The sequence below is a fragment of the Pelodiscus sinensis genome, chromosome 2, assembly GCF_049634645.1.
Source record: "Pelodiscus sinensis isolate JC-2024 chromosome 2, ASM4963464v1, whole genome shotgun sequence".
Lineage (NCBI taxonomy): Eukaryota > Metazoa > Chordata > Testudines > Trionychidae > Pelodiscus > Pelodiscus sinensis.
The window spans coordinates 131,538,708-131,561,107 of record NC_134712.1 but is presented as its reverse complement, the minus strand read 5'-3'; the positions used below and the strand labels follow the sequence as shown (position 1 = coordinate 131,561,107).

The 22,400-nt window shown below is 41.8% G+C and overlaps 1 protein-coding gene across 2 annotated transcripts in view; it reads right to left on the bottom strand.

The window, feature by feature from the left end:
- The window catches only part of ANKH (ANKH inorganic pyrophosphate transport regulator), a 179,985-nt gene extending 157,852 nt beyond the window's left edge, over positions 1-22,133 (bottom strand). The window contains exons 1-2 of one of the 2 annotated variants that reach the window (XM_025181659.2): positions 21,921-22,133; positions 21,392-21,535 (exon numbers count right to left, since the gene is read on the bottom strand). In XM_025181659.2, coding sequence (XP_025037444.2) covers positions 21,392-21,535; positions 21,921-21,929 — 153 coding nt within the window. In that variant the 5' untranslated portion in view covers positions 21,930-22,133. The remainder of the gene's footprint in view (positions 1-21,391; positions 21,536-21,920) is intronic. The other variant, XM_006117083.4, reaches the window with a different exon arrangement.
- Positions 22,134-22,400: the final 267 nt, after the last annotated feature.

Genomic DNA, 22,400 nt, shown 5'->3' with positions numbered 1-22,400 from the left:
CTGTAGCAGTTACATGCATCAAGGTTACTTTAATGAAGCTTAGAAAGGAGGGGTGGCACTAAAATTATTATTATGATGACTGGAGAGGATAATCCACACAGAGGTTTGAGGAAGAGTAGATCCCTTCCCCCCCAAAAAAATCACTGTTGAGCCAGCCAAGAAGTCCTACAGTAGAAGGCGGAAAACAGAATGCTCTTCCTTTTTGCAAGCCAAATGATGTAGGCAGGGATGAACTGTTAAAATCTATCCAGTGTAGGGTAGGGATATGAACAGGCAACAGGTTATCAAGCGAACTGGAAGCTGACAGCCTCGTGCAGGACCAGAAGTAGCGGGGACCCAGCACAGGGCCAAAAGCAGTTGGGCTAGAGCAGCCTCTGTTTAATTAGTTAATTGGTTAAATGTTTAGATTCCTAATGTAGGGGCTTGTCTTCTCACCTGTGCAACTAGCATTCCCCTTATTTGCCTCTAGGACTCAAAACATTTACAAAATGCTTGTGTAAAAGTAACTGGAGGTATGGCTGAGTGGGTGGGTGAAAACACACAGGATAAGCAAGAGAAGCCAGTTTTTGGGGAAAAGTAAGAAACTGGTCAGGGATGCTTGTGGGGCAATTGGGATACTGGACTAGAATGAACAGTGGCAAAAAACTCATTAGAAAACATCCCTTTCAGAATCTAAAATAGAATTCAAGATTCTTACGTCTTACTGTTCTTCTGCCATCAGCACACAACTGAGAGGCCTGTTGATAGACTGTCTTACCTCCCTCTAGTAGCTGGTCCACAGAAGATGACAACATACTCCTGCTATCAGTTACCCTGTTAACTCCACCGGCAGACATCTGTGTGATAAATTGTAAACTGCTCGCAAGCTAACGTTTCAAGAAGAACAATAAGGAGTCCTCTGGCACCTTAAAGACTACGGGTACATCTGGATTGCATGGCTATTTCGGGATACCGGAGATATCCCAGAATAGCTCCCCCATGTCTACACAAGCTGCCCATTATTTCTAAATATTTTTTTGAAATTACAGGCATGCTATTTCGCCATTCCAGTAAATTTCATTGCACAAGGGTTAAGGAATGGCTTGAAATAAAAATTTGGCGCTGTGTAGACACGCCAAATTTCAAAATAAGCTATTTTGAAATAGATTCGAAATAAGATACACAATTGGCATAAAGCAAATTGTGTATCTCATTTTGGGTGTATGGTGCTGTGTAGATGCACCCTAATGGATTTATTTGGGTATAAGCTTTTGTAGGTCAGATGAAGTGGTTTTATCCACGAAAGCTTATGCCCAAATAAAATCAGGACTCCTCATTGTTTCTGCAGATACAGATTAACATGACTATCCTGCGAAATGTTTTATCAAAGGTTCTGGTTCTCAGGATAATTTTTTTAAAACCCTAGGTAATTACATAGAAAAGATTTAATTAAAAGAATATTAAGGTTGTAAAGCCAAATATTCGAGGAATGTATATACAGTACATCTTTAATTACATAGTCACATGCTATTTTCACCCATTTCTGCAAATTAGTGCTGGTCCGACCAACAGATTGGGAACTTGCAGTGAGTAGTAAGACACATGAAAAATTTGGAATAAGTGCCTTGCCCAATATGACAAAGGAACTCTGGCAGCAAATAACTGGCTTAGCCATAAAATTATCCTTTCTTCCTGAAGTCCACCCTTGCCTCTATACCCCCTTTCATCTCTGGCAATAAATGAGGCAAAAACTCCACAGAAAATAGCTTTCTTCAGCACAAAATTTGGAATCATCCCCACAGGCCCAACATGTGCACTGATGGATGCAGGAGTATGGTGGGGAAAAAAATTAATTGATCACAGAATTAAAGACTGTCCCACAATGTGCATGACCATAGGTGTAATTAAGGTTTTAATCAGTACTGTTTCACAGGGTAAATCATATGTTTTTTATTTTTTAAACAATCAATAAAATACTGAATTTCTCATTTTAAAATAATGGTTACAATTAAATCTTATCACAAACATGCTATTCCTACACTTACAGTCTCATAAAAATGAATTCATGGTTCTAGTCTGTCTAGCCTATTGCTCCTTGAAAGTTCTGGCTTTTGGTTTCTATTAGTCTGCTAAGAAACTAGAGATGTTAAAATGTGCTTAAATTAACTGTGTAACCACTGGAAAAAAATTCAGCAGTTACACCCAGGGGAGGGAGGGCAGCTCCTGCCAGCTTCCCGCACATACTGGGAGCTTGTGCATAACCATGAAAGTTATCTGATAAGTTCAGGCTTATCGGTTAACTGGATACATGGTTACACTTTCAAACTCCTATGGAAAACATGTACAAAGACAGACATGGGCTGGAAAGAATTGTTTTTGTTCTGTGCTTATGTGGTGGTGGACCTGGGTCAAGCACAGCAGAGTTAGTTAAGACATAGTCTAGAGACTGAAACACAATATAGAGGAAAGGACGGAGGCAGCATAAAACAGAACTGTGGAGTGGAATGGAAAGGAACAAAGACACACACACAGGTTCCTATATTCTCCTATACTTTTGCCACAGAAAAACTGTCAGGTCTATATTATGCCCAGAAGCCATATATGGTATATTTTGAAAAAAAAATCATTCCTTGGGTAAACAAGGGAAACAAGTCGTATATAAGCAAAGCAAGAAGATGGTGCAGTGCTTAGCTGCAAGAATGAAACATCATGAGGAAAACTGCTTATTAGGACAAAATTATGTGGGTATGTCTTACGTACAATGTGGATCAACTTTTTGCAATGCATTATTTTCAAGACTCTCTCTATGCCTTTTAGGATAAGTGTGATTTGACAAGAAAATTCCCCAAGCTGTTTGTCATGTTGGATGTTGCTGGAAAAATAAGTTTAGTCTTAGCTAATCTTTATGGTTTGTTTAAAGTTAGATTCTAAAACTAGTTATCACCCAAGGATACAATACAAAAAGCTGCAACAAGAGAAATCTAGAGCTGCCAGTATCCATGGTCATCATCTTATTTTATGTATATAATACATGCCTCTTCTTTTGGAATTTCATGGCCACAGAACATAATGGTGATGCCATCTATTCCCTATATTACTTCAGCATAACTCAGCTTTCCCAAAGGAATCCCATCCTGTATTTGTTTCCTAGGGGTTTACTCCAAAATTAAGCGTGCACTAAGTGTAGTCACCCTAGCTTTTTTGGTAACTTGGAATCAGGGTTACATCAAAATGACACTGGCAGTGAGGAAGATGAGAGCTAGGTGTAGAAATTTTAAGGACATTGTACAATTCGTGTTCTGAGGACTTTTCTGTTAGATTTAATAAAATTTGAATTTTTAAAAAAAGAGTTTAAGGACAGCAGTCAACCTGCAACTCAGGAAACTGCTGAAATTGCAAATATGAAACATTTATGTAACATTTAAGAGCCAGTTTAATAAGATAAGTGATATTGTGTTTGTGTATGATTTTGCTCTTGTCATTCCTAATGTACTGCTGCTACATCTGCAGCTTGACACAGGTAATGAGTATTATATAACTTTTTTATTCATTTTATTCAAATGTACACAAAGTATACCCTCTTAAATTATATAAAATGCTGTACTGAGCTGTAAATTAACATTTTAGTGATCAGATATGCACTGTTATTTGAAGAAGTGTGTGAAACCTGGTTTAAATAAATGATTGTTTTGGTGATTTAAATTAAGCTACTCTGCTGTACAGTATCAACCTAGCTCACTCCTCTTCTTTCTTTGATAACAATGCCCTCCACCTCCCTACAGCCTGTAACTAAATTCCCTTTCTAGCAAAGCTATTATATTTAGTTTTTATCATCTGTCCTCTTAAAACTTGTAGTGTCCTCAAGCCCTGAAATCTTGCTCATTTCATTTTCCTTTCAAACATACTGAACATTTTTAATTGGTAGTAACAGAAAACGAAAGAGGTAAGCTGCAATACAATCTGTAGTGCTGCAGCAGAAAGACTATAGATCAATGTCTCCAAAACTGTTAGAACATAGCAGTATGCTATGGAGATGAAAATCTTCAGGCTAAAAAGGTAAATGAATAAGGACTATCCCTACAAGGACACGCTAAACTTACTATGATTACAGAAACAAGTGGCTGCTTCTCCCGGGTTCTTACATTATAAAAAGACGGTGCTATCCAGCAGCTGAAGATAAGGAAGAGGAAAGAAAGTGGGATAAATTAGATGGAGTCAGAAGACAAACTGACAGACTTTTGATAAATTGAAAACATAAATTTCACATTTTTGAAGGAGTGAGTAATTCACGTGTTTTAATAAGGAGGTACACAACTCCTATTGACAGTTGAATTTTGCCCTCAGTTCTACATATATAACTGCATCATTGCTAACGATGTTAAAGAGTGGTTATTTGGCTAAGCGTGTAATTGATACAATTTATATCAACTACACCACTAGCCAATGAAGGGGCTGCTCTGCAGAGCCATTGGGGGTGGGGGAAGGGTAACACCTGGAGCCAGCTTGAGCTAAGTCTGAGCAGTCCTGGTTCACACTGGTTCTGGACCACTGCTGCTCTGGATTTTAAAATTTAGTAAGAGCTGTCCAGCAGCCAGTCCTAGCCTCTGTGAACAGGGGCTGCTGCATAAACCCCTGCAGACAGGGGCTGCTGCTGGAGCAGCAGCGGGATAGGGGGAAAAGCATGTGGACAAATTGGACAGTGACCATCAGAAGGCAACAAAAAATGATTAGGGGGACTGTGGCACATGACATATGAAGAGAGACTGATGGAAGTGAGCTTACTTAGTCTGCAGAAGAGAGGGGGGATTTGATAGCAGCCTTCAACTACCAGAAAGGGGGTTACAAAGAGGATGGAGAGAGGCTGTTCTCAGTGGTGACAGATGACAGAATGAGGAGCAATGTTCTCAAGTTACAGTGGTGAGGTCTAGGTTGGATAGGAGGAAAAATTATTGCACTATGAGGGTGGTGAAACACTGGAATGGATTGCTGGGAGGGGTGGAATCTGCATCCTTAGAGGTTCTTAACGCCAAGCTTGACAAAGCCCTGGCTCAGATGATTTAGTTGGGGTCAGTCTTGCTTGAAGCACTGGGTTGGACTAGAGACCTCCTGAGGACTCTTCCAACACCTAATCTTCCATGATTCTATGATTTCCCTAAACAAAGAAAAAGAAATGTGATTTAGGTTTCGTGGGTGCAGTGAATTGTGACAGATTTGGTGTTTTTAATAACTACTCTATCTCCAATACTTTTTCTTTGTCCTGCTCATTTGTTCAATTAAATAGGTGTGAACATCAATAATGTACACCACCAACAAGCAAACACTCATCTGTCTTCATAACCGAGGGCTTGTCTATAAACAGAGCTGTTCCTGGCACATTCTGGAATAATTGTGTCACCATATGAAATGAATCAGCAATATTTCCATGAGCAGACAAGCACTGAGCTAGGATACAAGGATGCATGGAAACATTCTAACCAAATTAACTCAACAGATTAGGCCACAGGATTGAGGAAATGCTGCACACTACTCTGTCAGGCAGTAGGGATCATGAGAGACTAAATTTTTGCTCTGTATGACCTCCAGCAATTCTTTTTACCTGTGGTTTCCATATGCTTTTTCTTCTTATATGAAAACATAGCCACAGAACTGAAAACATGGCAACAAAATGCAACACCACATTTGTGGGGGAATCTCACCTAAGTGGAGGATCAGGCAAGCAAAAGGAAACTTTATCTGGTGACCTAGTTGCACATTAACAAAAAAAAATCCACACATTTCAAAGTGTAAGGTAAGTTACCTACAACACCTGAAACCATAATAAAGAGCAATAGCAAAGTTCAGTGCAGTGTTGCAACTGATTAGAGAACTAGCCCTTTCTTGATGTTAATGAAGTCACAGGCAATAATTCCAACACACAAAGGAGTGGTTTTCTTCCAGTGACCCTAACTGTAACCAGTTCTGCAAGAATCACAGTTGTTAGCAAATTCTCTGATTAGTGGGTTAGAAGTATCAGAGCTCAAAAGGATTGAGAAAAACTGATGCAGAAGTGATATTGTGGGTAAATGCATATTTTGAAATGGCTCTGCACTCCAATTTCACCTAGCAATAATGCTTTTCCTAAGGCTTTGTCTACACTACACGGCTTTTAGCAACATGGACGTGTTGCTAAATGTCAAGCAGTGTAAATGATGTTTGTCAGTCCTTTTGCCAACAAAACTCTTCCACTGCATACAAGCAGGGTTTGCATTATTGACAGAAGCGCTCTCCAGTCAACAACACACTGTTTACAATGCCTCTTGCCACTGTAAAACTTTTGTCTTTCAGAGAAGGGGGTTAAGCATCTGTGAACAACAAAAGTTTCGTTGCTCAACTGCCAGTGTAGATAAAGCCGTATGCAGCAAATCAGATTTTTCTATGGTTAGTAGCCCCCAAATAATTCTTTTGGAGACCCATTCAGGCTAGCACAGAAAGAAGGATCAGGTTTATTATACTGAAGAAGTCATTCTTGTATAATATATGTCTTCTAGATTCAAGGTAGAAGGGAGAACAGCAAAATAGAGACAATGGATTTCAAGAAGGCAGATTTTAGTCAACTCAGAGAGCTGGTAGATAAAGTCCCATGGGAAGCAAGACTAAAAGGAAAAACAACTGAAGAGAGTTGGCAGTTTTTCAAAGGGTCATTATTAAGGGCCCAAAATCAAACTATTCCGCTGTTTAGGAAAGAAAGAAAATATGGCAAAAGACCACCTGGACTTAACCAGGAGCTCTCGCATGATCTAAAAATCTAAAAAGGAGTCATATGATGGAAACTAGGTCAAATTACAAAGGAGGAACATAAGCAAGCAGGTGTGCAGGGGCAAGATTAGAAAGGCAAAGGCACCCAATGAGCTCAAACTAGCTAGAAGACATTCTATAAATATATTAGAAGAAAGAGAAAGACCAAGGACAGGGTAGGCCCAGTGCTCAGTGAAGAGGGAGAAACAGTAACAGGAAATAGCAAAGGTTCTTAATGACTTCTTTGTTTCAGTCTTCACCAAGATGTCTGATGATGAAGGAATGCATAACACAGTGAATACAAGTGGGAATAAAATAAAAAAGTTAAAAATCACGTATTAAAGTTAGATCTCTGCAAATCACCAGGGCCTGATGAAATGCATCCCAAACTACTGAAGGAGCTGATAGAACAGGTATCTGAGCCTTTAGCTATCATCTTTGAAAAAATCATGGAAGACAGGAGAGATTCCAGAAGACTGGAAAAGGGCAAATATAGTGCCCATCTATAAAAGGGAATTAGGAACAACCTAGGGAACTACATACCAGTCAGTTTAACTTCTGTGCGAGGAAAGATAATGGAGCAAGTAATTAAGGAATTCATCTGCAAATATCTGGAAGAAAATAAAGTGATAGGCAACAGCCAGCATGGATTTGTAAAGAACAAATCATGTCAAACTAATCAGATAGCTTTCTCTGATAGTATAACAAGTCTTGTGGATAAGGGAGAAGCGGTGGATGTGGTATGCCTAGACTTTACTGAGACATTTGATATAGTCTTGCATGATCTTATCAATAAACTAGGCAAATACATCTTAGATGGGGCTTGTATAAGGTGGGTGCATAACTGGCTGGATAACCGCTCTCAGAGAGTAGTTATTAATGGTTCACAATCATGCGGGGAGGGCATAACAAGTGGGGTTCTGCAGGGGTATGTTCTGGGACCGGTTCTGTTCAGTATCTTCATCAATGATTTAGATATTGGCATAGAAAGTACGCTTATTAAGTTTGCAGATGATACCAAGCTGGCAGGGGTTGCAACTGCTTTGAAGGACAGGGTCATAATTCAAAATGATCTGGACAAACTGGGGAAATGGTATGAGGTAAAGAGGATGAAGTTTAAGAAGGACAAATGCAAAGTACTCCACTTAGAAAGGAACAATCAGTTCCACACATACAGAATGGGAAGTGACTGTATTGGAGAGTACTGCAGAAAGTGATATGGGGTCATATTTAACCAGAAGTTAAATACGAGTCAAAAGTGTGACGTTGTTGCAAAAAAAAAAAAAGCAAACATGATTCTGGGATACATTAACAGGAGTGTTGAGAACAAGACACGAGAAGTCATTCTTCCGCTCTACTCTGCGCTGATTAGGCCTGTGTCCAGTATTGGGAACCACATTTCAAGAAAGATGTGGAGAAATTGGAGAAGGTCCAGAGAAGAGCAACAAGAATGATTAAAGGCCTAGAGAACATGAGCTATGAGAGAAGACTGAAAAAACTGGGCTTGTTAAGTTTGGAAAGGAAAAGATTGAGAGGGGACATGATAGGTAGTTTTCAAGTATCTAAAAGGGTGTCAAGGAGGACAGAGAAAAATTGTTCTTCTTGGCCTCTGATGATAGAACAAGAAGCAATGGGCTTAAACTGGAACAAGGGAGGTTTAAATTGGACATTAGGGAAAACTTCCTAACTGTCAGGTTGGTTAAACACTGGAATAAGTTGCCTAAGGAGGTTGTGAAATCTCCATCTCTGGAGATATGTGAGAGCAAGTTAGATAGACATCGGTCTGGGATGACATAGATGGTGCTTGGTCCTGCTGTGGGGAGGGGACTGGACTCGATGACCTCTCAAGGTCCCTTCCAGTTCTAGTGTTCTATATACAATAGTTTCCATCTATACAACACCTTCCATCCAAAAAAAAATGTCACAACATGCCTGTGGGGACATCTCAATGATTTACAGATGAGAAGATTGAGGCCAACAGATCAAGGCCCAGATTCTCAAGTGTATTTTGAGATCTAATTCCTACTGATTTCAATGAGCACTAGGTCTCTAAATATCTCTATGGACCAGGGCCTAAATGACTTGCCACATAGGTTAGACAGGAAATCAGAGGGAAGAGCCAGTTAGTTAAAATCCATGTCTGACTCCATATACTGTTCCTTATTTAAAAAAAAAAAAAAAAAAAAAAAAAGACTATCTGTGTTTCACACAGTCACAGGATTTCCTGTGTTCAACACACTGCAGTCCATCTAACAATGTAATTCACAGGTGAGATGGATTATAAAGTCTCACTGATCAGATTTCAGGTTACTTGACTGAAAAAGGCTGCGTCTAGACTGAAGGCTTCTTTTGGAAGAAGGTTTTCCAGAAGAGATCTGAAAAAACTTCCAAACTTCCAACAGACAGCGCCCACACTGCCAAAGCGCATCGAAAATGCGATCTGCTTTTTTGAAAGGTAGCGTCTACACTGAATGGACGCTACCTCACATTTAAGCTGTGATTATTAAGGATGTAGTAGCCACCAAGGCCCCTGTACTTTTTTCCTCTTTCCTCTTCTTTTTAAAGAACTTCCTCTTCTCCATTCATACATGCCTTTTTCCAAAAGAGTTCTTTTGGAAAAAGGCTTCTTCCTCGAAGAAAGAGGTTTACCAATGTCAGAAAAACCCCTCTGTTCTTCCAGGTTTTTTTTTCCAAAAGAATGTGATTGCAGTGTGGACATAAGAGAAGCTTTTTTGAAAACCAGCTGTTTTTCCAAAAAAAAAAAAAAAAAAAAAAAACAACTCTGTAGTGTAGACATAGCCAGAATGTCCTACCGGTGTGATCAAGAAAAGAGAAGACATCATTAAGTAGAGGCAGTAGCAGTATGGGAAAAAGCAGAGAGGTCGCAGAGAAGACTAGAAGAAAAGGAGAGGCACTAGGAGAGAGAACAGAGCTCTGAGGCTTAGCTGAATATATTTTATAACACAAACTCTTAAACATGTTGAGTGATGTGGGTAGAATTCCATCAAGAGAGTTACTAGTGTCAACTAAAACTATTCAAGCATCACTCTCATGGTTTATATTGTAAGCAAAAGCCATCCGTGGAATTACAGCCCCATAACTCATAGTTACCTACTGTTTGTTCTATACTGTATGTACAATAAAAGTATGTACACAGTAACATAGCTGCTGCAAGTCACTGAATTACTTAATATATGGCTGAGATTTTTAGCTCTGCTAACAGGACAACATATACAAGAGAACTTTGATTTTTCCAAATCTCAGAGTAGGGTAATATTACAGTAAATGCTCTGTCAGGGGAGTGAATTGAGAATCTGATCCCTAACTCTAGCCAATGCAGCTATGCATTCCTAATTTACTCCTATGCCCTACTGATCTCTGAAGCACTGACTGGAAAACAGATACTTACTGAAGAAGTTAAAAAAAGGTATTTCTGTATCCCTGCAGCTGTGTATGTATATCATATATATAGAGAGAGACACTTTCTAAAAAAAACCTTAAATAAATTATCAGACTTAAGTGTTGAAAAGCAAGAAAAGTGAATGTATGTTAGATTCTGACTCATCATTTTATCACACTTTTCCTCAAGAAATACTGCCAGAGGCACTAGCACTGTATATAATGCCACATTTCATACATGCTGCATTATATAAGAGCTTAAAAATCTTGGGTGGTGATGTGTCAAGTCAGTCATGTGACTTTGTATACCAATTAAGGTTCTGGAGCATGTTTCTAAGCAAAGGGCTTTCTTGCAATCATAAGTTCTGAAGACATCAGCACAAAAAATGCTTTTTTAAAAAAATCCTAAAAATAATATCCCTTACCCCTCCAAGAGGTCACCTAGGCTGTGTCCAGACTCCATGCCTCCTTCGACGGAGGCATGTAGATTAGCCACATCGGAAGAGGGAAATGAAGCCGCGATTAAAATAATCGCGGCTTCATTTAAATTTAAATGGCTGCCCCGATCTGCCGATCAGCTGTTTGTCGGCAGATCGGGAGAGTCTGGACGCGATGCCCCGACAAAGAAGCCTTTCTTCATCGACACAGGTAAGCCTCATGAAACCAGGTTTACCTGTGTCGATGAAGAAAGGCTTCTTTGTCGGGGCATCGCGTCCAGACTCTCCCGATCTGCCGACAAACAGCTGATCGGCAGATCGGGGCAGCCATTTAAATTTAAATGAAGCCGCGATTATTTTAATCGCGGCTTCATTTCCCTCTTCCGATGTGGCTAATCTACATGCCTCCGTCGAAGGAAGCATGGAGTCTGGACACAGCCCTAGTCCTGCCTCACCCATCTCTGATGGATGTTTGTCTAACCTGCTGTAAAAAACCACCAGTGGCTGAGATTCCTCAACCTCACTTGAAATCACGTTCTAGTAGGGATGTTAGATGTTGTTCAATTTAATAATTGTGTAACTGCATAAAAATTAGTGGGTACACGCTTATTTGATGGCCCCTGGGGACAGGGCCAGCAACCAGTGTGCTTCCAGCCCCACTTCCAGGGAAACTGCCACCCTGCCGATGCTGCCTCTGTATCAGCTTATATACTACAGAGCCTGCAGCACAGCTAGTTCCCCAGGAGTTGGGCCAGCAGCTGGGAGCAGGTTGCTCCAGGTGTCAGCTTATAAACAGGAAATCTACATGCACTGGCTCTTGACTGCCAGTCATGCTTCCAAGGAGTCAGCTACACTGCGGGCTCTGCAGTATAATTTTATACTGCAGAGCCCACAACTTGGGGTGACATCCAGCTCCCCGGGAAGAGGGGGCCAGCGTGCAACCGTAATAGAAACCGATAAGAGGATGCTTGCTGGCTAACCGTTTAAATGGTTACTCTTTTACATCCCTAATACTAAGAGAGCATTCAAGATAAAGCAGCCCAAAAACACCCTGTAGGACAGAATGGGGGAGGTAGTAAGGGATGGGTAAATTGTGGCTCCCAAGCCACATGAAGATCTTTTACAGGTGAAGTGTGGTTTGTGCAGCCCCTATCCCAGTCTCCTCCTACTGGACTTGGTGGGGAGGGAGCTTGGAATCTCTGCCTTGAAGCAGAGTAGGGATTTCTGCCCCTTGGGGAGCAGGAGGCAGCTCAGGGCTTCAACCTCATGGGAGGTATCTTCAAGGGCTTGGGGAGCAAAGTAGGAGTGAGCTAGAAGCCTGAGCCATGATAGATGTGCTCCCACTCTCAAACTTCTGAGGACTATCATATGTGGCTTGGGTGTTCAGTGAAGTTTGGCCACCCCTGAAATAAGCCCTTTCATCTTCATCCATAACAAATTTATATTCAACAATTAACACTTTATTAAAACCATGGGAACAGCCAAAAGTACCAGGATGGTTCTCCAATATGCCAGCCTTTTACGGACTACCTTGAAGAAGACTCTCTCAACAAAGGCACCACAAAACCAATGACATGCCAGATAAGATATGCCATTAATGGGGATTCTATCCTGAAGCTCCACTTCTGGCCTTCAAACAATCCCCCAGCCTCTCCAAACTCAACAGCAGCAGCAAGCTCCCCACAGACCAGGATACACCAATTCAAAGCAGCACCAGACCCTGCCAGAACAACAAATGTAGAACTTGTGGACATACCACCGCTGCAACAATGATCTGTACACATACCCCCACAACACGTTTTATCACCTGTGGCATCCATATATGCCTATCACAACATGTGGCATACCTCATCCAGTGTAGATGTCCTAATGCCAACTGTGTGGGTGAGATCAGATGAGCACTTTACTTCCAACAATCTACAACCCACTAACAACCACCACCCCTTTTACTCCTTTGACTACAGGAGTTATAAGGGACCACTTCACCTTGAATGTGTTTTAACTACTTCTGCTAAACTATTAGACCTTATAGTTAGCTATCATATTCTAAGGGTATTGTTATACTAGCGACTTGCAGCAGCGCATCTGTACCTAAGCAACTGCGTCACTGTAATGTAAGATCTCTCATATAGCTGATTTAAGGCATCATAATTAAACCACCTCCAACCAATGGCAGTAGTTATGCTGGTAGAAGGCATTCTCCCACCAACATAACACTGTGCACACTACCATTTTATTCTGGCAAAATCTGTGTCACTCAAGTATTTCACACCCATGAGTAATACAAGTTTTGCCAACATACGTGGTAGTGCAGACAATGCTTGAGTATCTCTCTCAGACCTGAAAAAGAGCTCTGTGCAGCTTGAAAGCATGTCTCTGCTACCAGAAGAAGTTGGTCCAATAAAAGTATCACCTCTCATACTTTGTCTCTCTAGTAACTGAGGACTGACATGGCTATAACACTGCATACAACAATGGAAGATTTCTTAAAGCATGGCACCCAACACTGGGCATAATACTCCAGGTGAGGCCTCATCACTGTCAGGTAAAGTGGGAGCCTCACATATCCCTTTTGCATACAGGCAGTCCCCAGGTACGTAAGAGATAGGGACTGTAGGTTTGTTCTTAAGTTGAATTTGTATGCAAGTCGGAACTGGTACATATTGTAGGGGAAACTCTAGCCAAACATTTCTCCAGAGCTCAGTTTTATTCTCCCACACCTCACTTCCCTCAGTCCTTTATTCTCAAGCTGAGGTGTCTGCTGAGAAAAGCCACTCCGCGTCTTCCTGGTCTGCTGGGGTGGGGGGAGAAGGGGCGCGCTAGCTTCGCGTCTCCCTGGTCTACTGGGGGGAAGCAGCTAGTGCGGGGTTGCCTCACCCCGTTTGTAAGTAGGGATCCGATGTAAGTCAGATCCATGTAACCCGGGGACTGCCTGTATTTCATTTGACTGCTGTTTAAGATCTCCTCCTGCTGCTTACAGCTAATTACCTTCTTCAGCATTTCCTAATGCCTGTTTTTCCCAGATGGGGTCTCCCACTTTCTCACGGCTGCTCCAGATTTCACTTCATAGTTAACTCACATTGGCTCCCTATTCCTCTACCCCTTTGACTTACAGCTAAGCCATCCACCTTTCACTTTAAAACAGCTTCCATTTATAAGCCGCTTTACACTTCAGAGGAGCATTTATTAGGCCAATTGCTAACATCATCCTAATTCCTTGAGACCTAAATAAAGTAAATGCGATCTCCTTCATGAAATGTGTATACAGTATTTTTTGGTTGCTACATTAGATATCAGTGCTGACAAACAAATGTCAGGGCACTAGCTTCATTTAGGGATATAAAGATAGCTCAAAACAATTAATTGGGTAAATGATTAAAATTATATAATTCAACTGGCTAATCGTTAGAGGGCCAGTTCAGGGCAGCAAGAATGGGGGCTGTAGCCCCCATCCGGTCTGTGGGCAGGCCATGGCGGGTGCAGCTCCAGGCCAGCCTGCCTGAGAGGGCTATGCTGACGTGATCATGCTTAGGGTTTGGGCTGCCTGCTAGGGCCACACTGGGGCCCCTCTCTGCTGGGGCCGCTCCGCACAGCAGGGTCCCGCTTGTCCACCACGGTGCTCAAGAGAAGTCAAGACTGAAGTCCGGCCTGCCCGCCACATAGCCCCACCTGCTGCCCTGACATAGCCAGGTCCTGCCAGCCATCCCAACGCAGCCAAGGTTGCTATGGCCTAGCATGCCAGGCCATCCAGTTACCGGTCACCAGTAAGCATTCCAGTAAGCCTAATGTTCACCAGGTAAACAGTTAACTTTTTACATCCCTGGGTTCAATACGAAAATCCTACAACTAGTCTAATTACAAAACCAAGGAACGTGCTTCTTCAGCCTCCCTCCAGAGGAGGTAATATCAATCAAATGTGGCCTTATGCTGCATCTATTGGTAATTAACTCAACAAGAAAGTGATTGTGAGGCAGAACCTTCCACACAACTTAAGCAGCAGCACTGCAAAGGCATACCACTGCCACCTAAGTTCCGTACATAGGGTCTAAGTACTCACACCATACAACAGTGAATTCCATTGTTGGGGCAGGGAGGCTAGTTTTAAAGTCTCTCTCTATGTAAAGACCCAATAGAGCTCAATCAATTCCTATTGAATTCTGGTTGGTGTCCTGATTATCTAATTATGTGGGGCTTTTTGGTGATGTTTTAATACACTGTAGTTCAAAGGTGAGACCTCATCTCTCCCCTACAGACCAGAGGAGTGACTAATAAAAAGCCTAGATGGGGATCCCACTTCAATTTCCTAAGATATATTAGTAAGAGGACAAGAAAAGCTGCTAGGAACCAGGAATACAAGTAGGAAAGAGGAGGGTAACAACCGATAAAAGGAGGGTCATTTTAAATTGGCACCACTAACTTATTTCTCCAAAGAGCCTGAATGCCTTTATTCTCATATTCAAAATTAGGAATTAGTCAATATTGCAAATAGAAACGGAGATTTATTTATACCCCAAGTACTGTACGCACACATAGTATATAAAACTACCAGGTTATCCCAAGAGATCTAAAGTATTCAAACACAACAGACTTAATGAAGGAGGAGCAATTTTGACTCCTTCATTGCCTTGTTTCAGTTTGTCTAAACATCAGTGACGCTGTGTATAACAAGTGTGCATGTGCGCATGTACTGCAAATGGCCTGCTGATAATGGATATCACAGTAAGAGCCACAGATCTTGTTTATCCTACAGCTGCAAAAAAATATCTAGTGTTGATAATATTGCTTCAACTGATTATTGAGAGACGTACTGTAGCACTAACTGTTGATGCCATTTTCAAAACAGTGTCATATTCTCTTGCTTGTAACTCACTGAGCACTGGTGCACCTTGGTCCCTCTTATTCTCTGCCTGTGGCACATCATTTTGGCTGTTGGCTTCAATGCGCAAGTGCTGATTAGTTCTGGAGGACTGTGATACATAGGAGGTCAAACTAGAGATAAATGACCCCTTCTGGTCTTGAACTCTATTTATGACTCTAGGTTAAATAACTCCAGTGCTAACATAACAACAACAATAGGTAGCTCCAACACTGGTTATCAGTGTTGCCAACAAGGGAACACTCTTGCAAAACACTGCTATTGTAGGATGGTGCCTCAGACAGGTTAGTGCACAGGGCACTGACCAAAAAATAAGACACATATTTGATTCCTAACAATGTCAATAACTAAGCACTAAACAAATAAATTACTCATCTGTTCCTCAATCCTCCCCCCATACTGCAGACCATTAAGAGAAATCAGTCAGTCCCCAAAAAAGTGGCTTAATTTTTTTTTTAAATCAACACTTTTTGGGGTGGAGAGGTGCAGTTACTGCGTTCTGGTTGGTGTGTCCTTAGGTTGTCTTTCAGTCATATTTTTTGAAGGTTTTCTCCTGCAACCATAAGAAATACAAACCTAAAAACAAAAACAAAAAAAGCAACCAACAATAACAGATAGATCAGGACTGGGTAAAGTATGGCCTGGGGGCTGGATCCAGTCCATAAAGCCACCTGATCGAGCACACGGACCACCCTGCCAGGACCCTCAGGCACACACGGGTTGAAAGCGCAGTCCGACGGTTCTCTGCTCTCTCTGGCTGGCTGGGGAGGCTTCATGTGATCTCTCTGCCCCCAGCCCAATCCTCAGCTCCTATTGGCCAGAAACAGCTAGCCAATAGGATTGACCCCAGCCCAATCTCTCAGCTCCTATTGGCTGGAAACAACTAGCCAATAGGAATTGAGAGATTGGCCTGGAGATGGGAGCAGTGCAAATCTTTTTCCCGTCTCAGAGCTGAGAGCCACGTGGAGGGAACAGCCTGCAGATTTAAGTGATCTGAGTCTGCAGCAGGCAGGGAGCCCAGCCTGCCTTTGGGGTGCTGCCAGGCTGCTGGCTTAGGTAAACTCCTCCCAGCCAGAGCCTGCCTCTGGCACCCCTGCCCCTCCTACACCCTGACTCCCTCCCCCAAGTCACCATCCAAACCCTCTGCACTTCCCTGCCCCAGGTCACAATTCCCTCCCAAGCCTGGTAGCCCCTCCTATGCTCCTCCCCCAGGCCAGAATCCTCTCATGCACCCATACAGCCTCCCTGACCCTGCACCTAAATGCACTGACTCTGGTCACAACCTCCTCCTTCACCCAAACTCCCTCTCAGACCTCACACTGTCTTCTGCACCCCAGTCCCTTACCCTGTGTGCCCTTCTGTACCCAGGCTCTGTCTTAGACCCCACACTACCAGCACAGAAAAGTGCGGCCCTTGACCACTTTCCAAAGTCTTGGAGTGCCCCCTCCCCGACCAAAGATTGTTTATCCTTGAGATAGATGCTGGTGTTTTCAGATAATCATTGGTCTCCATCAGCTAGGCTCTTAAATAAAACACAAAATATTATGATACTCATGATGAAAATTGGTAAAATGAGTTTAATAAAAATAATTAAGCTCCCTGGCTGAAAAGTGACAATAGTGGTGGTGGTGAAAACAAAGTGGTATAATACAGTACATGAAGAAAAGGAGGGCGTTCAAAAAAAATTGGGATCTGTTCTTAAAAGCCTCTCAAAACTTTATTCAACATAATGAAACATTTGTTTTAATGTACTTAGGAAAGCATAAATTAGCATAAAAACAGAGCAAATGGGAATGATGTGCTAAAGCTAGTATTGTGATCTCCCCTCGCCCCATTTTTCAGACATTCTGTATTCATACTTCACTGTTTTTAGTATAAATAGTTGCCCATGTCTGAAATAAACTTACAAAATTGAGATGAAGTTAGCAGATTAGACTTTAATCACAATTTTGTCCCAAAAAGCAAAGAATGCTGAATGAGGTCTTTAAGGTCAATGAGAATATCTTCAAGATATTAATGGGCTCTGGGACAGTCTACAAAGGGTGTATTTATTAGTTCTCACTGATATTAGTGTAACTTATTTGACATCATATACACAACACTGAATTATAATATATTGTTCATACAGATCATCTGTAATCATGGAGGCTTCTGAAAATACTTAATAACCCTTACTGTTAATTTCCTGCACGGTTTAATGCTTACAAAGTTCTTTTTCCTCTCTTAGATCACTTGCCAAATAATTATCTTGTGACAGCAGAGGACAAACAAAAGATGTGGCAAATTTTTAAGCTGCATTATTCTCCCTATATTTAGATTTTTATCATGTGGCTCTCTCATATCCCACAAAATTCTGTTAACCAAAAGGAGTTTAGACTATTGTCACTTGCTTCACATTTCACAAAACTGGCATTACATTTTATTCAAAGGGCTCTGCTTTCAAAGCAGCGCTCCCAAATAATATTTCTACTCATGGAAACGAAAGATAGGGAAACTGTATCAAAAGTCTTATGATCTACAGTTTTCTGTCAGGAACTGTTCAACCTGCTCAGCCAACGTATATTATTAGGCTAATTGTATACAATAATCTTATATCTGACCTACAAATTCTTCTGTACTTCTTTTAGACAGTATTAGCCATAGGAAAAACTTCTTTCATGATGATTTGACTGATTTATATTATAAGTCTTATTTTAAGTATAAATGCACAAGGGGATGTATTATAGCTTTTTCTGAGCTGTCCTTTGACACATCCATTATTTTCTATAATTATTCTAATTTTGCTCTATTATTAAAAACATTACCACAGCAGGAAGTGAGCCCATTACTGCCTTATCAAATCTTTATTTCTGGAAAACCTGTATTTGCTTAACACCACAAGTCTAATAGTCATGTAGCATCCATTGGGGAAAAGCACAAACATGACTCTCAAAAGGAGTCCTGTGGCATCTTAGAAACTAACAGATTTATTAGGGCATAAGCTTTCATGGGTAAAATCCACTTCATCAGATGAACTGGAGTGGAAGTTATATAAACACTTCTACTTCTCTAACTTCTACCCAATTCATCTGATGAAGTGGGTTTTACTCACAAAAGATGAATCTGGTAGCCTCTAAGGTGCCAAAGGACTTGTTTTTTGTAGCTACAGACTAACACGGCTACCCCTCTTAAGACTTCTCAAAAGTTGGATGAGCTCAATCATAAAAATTACCAACAAAAGAATAAAATTATTTCTGCCTAAGTTTACACACTAATGTGAGAGGATAAACCAATTCACCAGCCAGTGTATTAATGAAGTTCTCACTAGTACCAGTATTTCATTCCCTTTTCTCAGGGATGCACTTATTGTTAAAACACTGTTCACCATCACTGAAGACAGGTAAACCAGGCGGTTCCCTATCCTCTCCTACAGCTTCTGGCTCAGTCAGTTTATCCTGCTGCCTACACAGCAAGGAACCCCAGCCAAGTTTTCCAGCTAGCTAGTGTGGAAAGACTCCTTTCTTCACCCTTCCCCTGATTCACAATCACAATCTTCTGCAGGATCCTTGCTGCTCCCTGCAGCAATCCTCCTTTAAAGTGAGCAGCTTGTTGGCCTTCTGTCTCAACAGCTGGGAAGCAGCTGATTAGCCCAACTCCTGGAAAGGCCATCCCATTCCCTGAGTGTCCAAAAACACTTCACTGTATCTCATTCTACCAGGTATCTAGCTTGCATTACTGCAGAGCAAATTAAACTGTGTTGACCATGTCCATGCAGCAATGCCACCATTTTCAGCACTGTTTTAAAAAGTTGGATAGACAACTACAAATGTGCATTTACAAAATCCCCTTTTTCCCCAGGAGAATTGGGGAATGGGATGCTGCAGCAAGAGCATACAGAACATTCAATATTCCAGGATTACCTCTAATCTCTTTGTGAATGTTGAGAGATCTGATTCAAAGTGCACTGAAATAAACAGAGGTCTGTCTTGTCTTCCAATCAGGCCCTATCTGTATAAAGCAAATTGTATATTTGTACTTCTTGCATCATTTTCTTCTATCCTGTTTTCTCTCATCAGGTGACAAAAATGGGATTTATGAAAAACTGACAGAGTAAATTGTCCTTGTGAGAGACAAGAACAAATATCTTATATTTAGAATAAAGATTTTTTTTTGTTAAAAGTAGAAGAGAAAACTAGAATAAGAATGAAGTAACATGGACAAATAGTTAATTCTTATATCCATTTTCCATTATAATATAATTGTGCCCAATTTTGCACTTTTTGTAAATAGGAAAGTGCACTAATTAAGTCAATAGTATATTTGATTAACAAATGCAGGAGTAGGTGCCCATACAAGAATTGCCTAGAAGGCACCAGACTGTCTGGTAACATAACAGTTACTTATCACAAGGACAAAAGTGTTAGGGGGCATTCAGCTAGTATACTTGTTGCATGGGACTTCCACGCGCCTGTAATGATGTTTCTTACAGAAGAAACTATGCCAAGTAAATAGGTCTGGGATAAAAAGTGAGGAAATACAATGAGCCTTATTTTAGATGGTGTCCAGTGCAAAGAACAACCCTAAATCAATTAAGAGTATTGGGGAACTTTAATTAGATCAAAGCAGGCATACTTGTTCTCCGCTGACTTCATCCAAAGTTGACACATTCCAGTGCCCTCTATGCTACTCTTCTCACACCATGGCATCTGAATTTGTGAATTAAAAATTATGACAGAAAAGGCAAAACAAAAACAAACAAACAAAAAAGAGTGTTGAAGGTAAGTAGCAGAGTTAGAAAGTCAACTCGAACTGCTATAGAGTGAATGCCGAGCATTTCATAGTTCAGAAATTCTCTGTAGTTGTATACGTTAATGCCTAGAATGCTATCTTGTTTTTGTTTGTTTTCACTGATTTAATTCAGTCTGTGTCAATATCTTGTAAGAGTTTCCTCAACATACTGCTTCACTGTTAAGGTGGCAAGGACTGGTGCCTACAAATGGTTCACTAGGTGCTGAAGAGGTTGCAGCAGCACCAGGATTTCAATGACGCCACATGGAGAGAGGTAAACAGGTGAAAAACAAGATAAAGGGGGCTGTATGGGGGAAGGGAAATCAGGCCCCTTCACTCCATCACAAAATCAATAGTTATACGTGCACCCCAGCAACCCCCACAAAGCAGCAATTAGCAGTATATTTCTGTAACCATAATGTCTGTTTAAATATTCCTAATCATCAGCTCAACCTGCTACATGCCATGCAATAGTTCTTTAAAAGATCCCCACAAATTAAACAAAACACTGTATGGTGGTCTTTTTTGAAAAGTAGTTTTAAATGAAAACACAGACAAATGCTTTATGTAATCCCAAATTACATAATCTCTGAAGACACTAAAAAGATGTCTTTCGTATATATGCATCAAAATAGAGTTCAAAACAGATGTTTTAACATCCATGGTGGAAAGCAGAAAAAAGTCTGATGAATAACAAGCAAGCAGTAAACAGATCTTTCCAAAAAAACAACACAAGAAGGTTTCAGACTCAAAAGATAGAGAGCTCATACCCCTAAATGAAACAACTGATTTACTGCAGTCAGGTAGCATTTTGTGATATACTGTGCAAAGCAGCTGCAATGTTATTTGAAAAAAAAAATCGAAATGATAACTGTAAATTCCTTTCAGGATACCCATATGATCACTAGACACCCTATTTTACAGTCTTCTTTTAAGGATGTTTTGGCAATGGAAAGTCCACATTTGACATTCATACACAGCCTTGTGTGGTATAGCCATCATCCCAGGAAAGAGACTAATCAATACAGTGTGTTTTGTCAACAGTCAGCAATAAGGATTCTAAGACATTTGCAAACCACTAGCTAGCACAGTAATTTATTCCTTAACCCCAGCAATGGCTGTATCTGGCTACGTCTAGGAAAGATAAAAGGCGAGTTACCTGCTCCCCGAAATCGATGGCTATATTGGTGATGCCCAAAGGTACCAAGAATCGGATCAAAGGCCAGTAGTTAGTGAGCGCTGGAAATTTCACCATAGTCCCAGCTGTGCGAGGACCCCAAACACATCTGCCGTAGCAGGGAAACTGCAAGGGGGAAGGAATGGGGAAAAGAGAGAAAAGAAACCCCCCCTAAAAATCAAGCTTCTGGCTTTGCCGGGAGAGGCTCTGTAGCTAGCAGCAGCCGCAGCAGCGAAGCTGTCTCTTCCCTCCTCCTCCGCTCTGCACGCTGTGCTGCTGTCTTAGCAAGACACCCGAAAGATCAAGTCCATCCCTGCTGCCCTCCTCCCACACAACAATGACCTGCCGCCGCTGGGGGGGAAGAGGAGGGACACCGCCGCCAGAAACGTCTGCGGGTGGAGTTTCCATTCTAAGAGCAGGGCGCGCACACTAGGTAGGTACCCGGGCGTAGCGTTAGCCTAGCCGGCGGCAGGGGAATTAGAGCGGGGGGGGGGAACAAAAACAAACCAACCCCCGGCATGGGGCAGGATGAGCCGGGCTGTCTCGCCGCCGCCGCCGCCGCCGCCGCCTTCCCTGTGGTAGGAAGGGGCGCGGGAGGACGGCTGGGCGCCGGTGCAGAAAGCGGGCTGAGGCCAGAGGCGCGGCGCTGCGCCCCGGCCCAGCTACGTCTCCTCTCTCCGCGGCGCCTGCCTTTCCAAACACGTGGGGTTTGACACACACGGCCTCATTTCAGCTAGGAGAGCAAAGAGCGGCGTCTCGCGGCTCCGCCTAACGCCGGCGCCAGGGCACAGCAGCACCTCTAGCTGCAGCCCGCCCCGCCCCGCGCCGCCGGACTGTAAACAAGTGAGGGGTGCGTGCGTGGGTGTGCAAGGGACTCTGTGTGTGTCTGAATGTGCAGGCTCTAGACAATGGACTTAGGCACATACTCTCTACTCCTACATATACCACGTATTTCACATACAGCAGAGTCTCACAGCACATTATGTGTACT